General features: G+C 44.3%; 1 protein-coding gene across 1 annotated transcript; it reads right to left on the bottom strand. All coding sequences in view use genetic code 11, as the record gives it.

Annotated features, from left to right (window-relative positions):
* Positions 1-394: 394 nt before the first annotated feature.
* Positions 395-3,395, bottom strand: EGR_10494 (serine/threonine protein kinase; the record flags this gene model as incomplete). Its single annotated transcript, XM_024499743.1, has 3 exons — positions 395-738; positions 2,926-3,200; positions 3,256-3,395. 3 exons carry the CDS (start codon positions 3,393-3,395, stop codon positions 395-397), a joined length of 759 nt encoding a protein of 252 aa, XP_024345838.1.
* Positions 3,396-3,689: the final 294 nt, after the last annotated feature.

Here is a 3,689-nt window from a genome sequence, read left to right on the forward strand (position 1 = left end):
TGCTTATATTTGTCCTGGTTTTCTATTGAACAAAATGGATCTGTGAAAAATAGTCCAAATTAATGCTACTTTTAGTAGTATTCCGCTTAATAAAACCGTATTTCCCGGCATGTTCGATACCTTAAGGCATGTGTGTGTGTGTGTGAGTTTAAGTTTACCGCGGATGGAACCAAAGTTTTGCGAATACCTCTGCATCCAGTGCGGAATGTAATTTTGCTGAAGAAAATCTGTTGTTAAAACGGAGGAATTATCGCCAACCACTATTGAGTTGTATTTGTCACTCCCCATGTAATGCATTCCATTCAAGCGAAAATTGTTAAACTTTCTTGGTGTGTATTGACTGCGCAACCAGATTTTGTTGGTAGAACATTTTAATCAATCTGCCCTTCTGTTTTCAGTCGCTTACGAGGTAACGGTGGTGATTTTTGTCGTCGTGACGATCGTAGATGTGGAGAGGATCGAGAGAAGGGGGAGGCGAGCAAAGTTTGGTTGAGACGCCGTCATCAAAGAGGGAGGAAGCAGCTTCCAAATCGGGTGCTTCCCCTCCGGCAACGACACTACTACCCATAGGTTTTGTACGGAACCGCACGAAACCACCGAGGAGGAGGTGGAGACCGTGCCCCTTAACGGTGAGGTCTAGTGGCGTGTCCTCTCTTCCCATTAGCTTGTATGTTTGTGTATATTCGCATTTAAGAATTCCTCTACCTGAGTCTGTCTTCCAGTAGCTGGTGGGGAAAACTGAGCTAAAATGGAACTGATATCTGGGTCATGGGAAGCTTGACAGCCTCCGGTCTTCTTTCCTTCCTTACTCGAGTGGCAGTCAGTGCAAAGTGAACATCTGAAGAATCGGCCTCTGCAGGTTTATCGTCTCTCTTGACTTCAAGGTATGTGATCGCATTGTTCTGGAATTTTTTATGTTCAGTTTTGGTGAAAAGCCTACCCACTATCTTCAGTAGAAGCTAGTCAAGTGATAATTCGGCAAAGTTACACTTTTTCTATGATTCAGGAGTGGTTCATAAGGCACTCCAGAACCCCACCCGAGGAAGCTTGACACACAAGCCCAAACTTTTATCGTAGGTATCGAAAGGGGGCAAGTGATTTAAACGCATTAGACTGTGAGGTAGACCCCAATCACATGTTAAGCAAAAAACCGGTCATGAAATGAATGCATTATGAAGGTAACTCACAGGGTTGCTCATTTTGATGACATTTGCGAAATGATCTGGTTAGCTGTAAAACAATCCTAATTTTGCGATAATTGGTTGGGAGAGCTTTAAGATTTACTACTGATCTGGCCTCGCCGCAATCCATGCGAAAATGGCGTGGGCGTCATTCCAGCCTGCCTAGAGCTAGCAGGAATGATCTGAAGTAGCTTTAAGGAGAGAAGATGAGGGAAGGAAAGGCTCACCTAATGTGGAAAGATAAGGCGGTGGACCTCAATATGAGGGTTTTCAATTTGGTTGAGTCGTGAGATCGTAGGCAACTTCCGCGGATCTTCTCGACCATAATGGTTGGGTGAAAATCGTTTCTGAACTGGACGGTAATCCATGCAGCGATCCTTGGTTAAATACCGCGTCAAATAATCCCTATGTCATGTTATGCATGGTACTATCGAATTTGAGATAGTAGTCTTTTTATTACAACAATTTCGGCGTATTTTACATTTGTGGCCTGTCTTTTAATTGGCAACTTTGCAATTATGCCTGTAAGCACGCAGTTCAGCGGAGAAAGTTTGTCTCTCCCAAAATGTGGTCGCTATTGGAAAGATGTATCCAGATTTGGTAAAACCGAGGGCGGACAGTTCATGCATCCACGACTTGAAAGGCCATTTTGAGTATGAAGCTGTGCACTGCAGACGACTTTTCTGGTGGCAATTAGTGTTGTCAATTCCACAAAGACACTTAATGGGCTACTTCCCTTCTCAAGATATAGGTAGATGTAAGAAGGACAAGAATCAGTGATTTTGCTTCAGACAGGGGAGAAAGTAAAATCTAGGACAGATTAGTTGCGTATCAGGTGAAATGCTTATCACCACTGCAAATACCTTAGAACAAAGCTAAGTCCCCTTGTTGGTTAGAGCTGATTCAAATTAAGGAAGCAGGATCAGGAGTTATGCATTAACAGAAATAATATAGATGAAATTTTAAAGGGAAGTGCAGCTAGTGCTATCTGAATCACTTATAAATTGAAGAATGCGGCTAGAGAAGAGACATCTCTAGGTAACTTTTAATAAAGCATTGATGAGAGCTGGGAACGTTTGCCTGTCCCCACCGCCAGCGCCATAGATGGCTCGAAAGACAATTAGCTAGTGACGGGACCTACGTGCCCATAAACTGGGCAGCATTATTGGAACCTGCACATGAAGCATACATGAGGGAAAGCATAATACATTGACGCGATGAATGCATTTTGTACAAAGAGCAGAAATGGCGAAATCGAAGATTGCAAAAAGCTCTACTATTTTAAAATGAGTCAGTGTAACTTTTGTTAATTCCACAGAATTCGGTGGCACAGTCACCAACTGACTAATGCCGTCTTCAGCAAGTATATAACGAAGTCTGCAGTCCACCAGGGGTAATTCCTTGCCGTATGCAGCCTCAAAAAGCAAGGAATTACGCCTATCCCCCATGAAGTCATTCGAGGCCTTGCGAAGTGTCAGTTAAGAGGGAAGATAAGGCGCCCCTTATAATGGAGTTTGGGGCAGGTTTTAAAAAAGTCTCAAAGTGACATTTAGAGGTTATTTGCTTTTCTAATCCTATGGCGACCTGATCTCGCTCACCTTATACTCTCGGCTCCATCACTGTCACCTGGTCAAACTGGTCCAGACACAATTTTGGCCATCAGAAGAGCCAGACTCCACACATCCGCATTTGTTGTAATTTCTATCCCATTGGCTATTTTTGGGGCCATGAAGTCGGCCACTACCTCTGAGTATCACGAAAGTGGGTTGTCCGTGAATTCGGGAACTCCAGAAAAGAGTAAGTAGAAAGGGTGATTGGTGGCGGTGCAGCTCAAGTCGCACAAGATTGAGGTGCTCGCGAAGCGCACACCTAACAGCTGCTGAGTTTTGCAGGAAAAATCGCTTCATTGCATATGCCGTGGTCATATCACTTCCTTCTGTGGGAAGTGTTTTGCAAACCACGAGATAACATTCACGACTAATGAACTCGACTATGTCAAGCGGTGGTGACTGCATCGCTCTAACTTCAGCTTGGCAGAATGATGAAGTGAAAAATGAAGCTCGAGTGAGCTTACCTGCCCTCACGGTGCTTGTCCTTGCGTAAGCCAATCAGCTGCAAGCGTGCTTCCTGTTGGCTCGTTGGATGTAGTGATCGTCCAAGGAGGCACGCGTGCGCGAAGTCGATGGTCTGCACGTTTGTGGCCTTCCATTCCATCGCAATGCATCGACCCCAAACGAAGGAAGAAGATTAGCTGTTTTCCTGTGTGATTACAAACAAAAGCGATGCCGCCAGTGAGAGTTGCAGAGATATCACTGGCTGTATAGCATGAAGCAATCCATGTAATGGGAGTAATTCATGCATATCCCTTACTGATGCCACTATTTTCCTGACAGACGGATTAAAAATTTGCTCAAATACATTGTTATGCTTCCATGTCCTTTACACAATTCTCTTCTCGTGCTTACATTGAGCACAGGATATCGCGCTGTGTGCAAGGCACCACTCTGC

The sequence above is a fragment of the Echinococcus granulosus genome (assembly GCF_000524195.1).
Source record: "Echinococcus granulosus chromosome Unknown EG_S00226, whole genome shotgun sequence".
Taxonomy (NCBI): Eukaryota; Metazoa; Platyhelminthes; class Cestoda; order Cyclophyllidea; family Taeniidae; genus Echinococcus; species Echinococcus granulosus.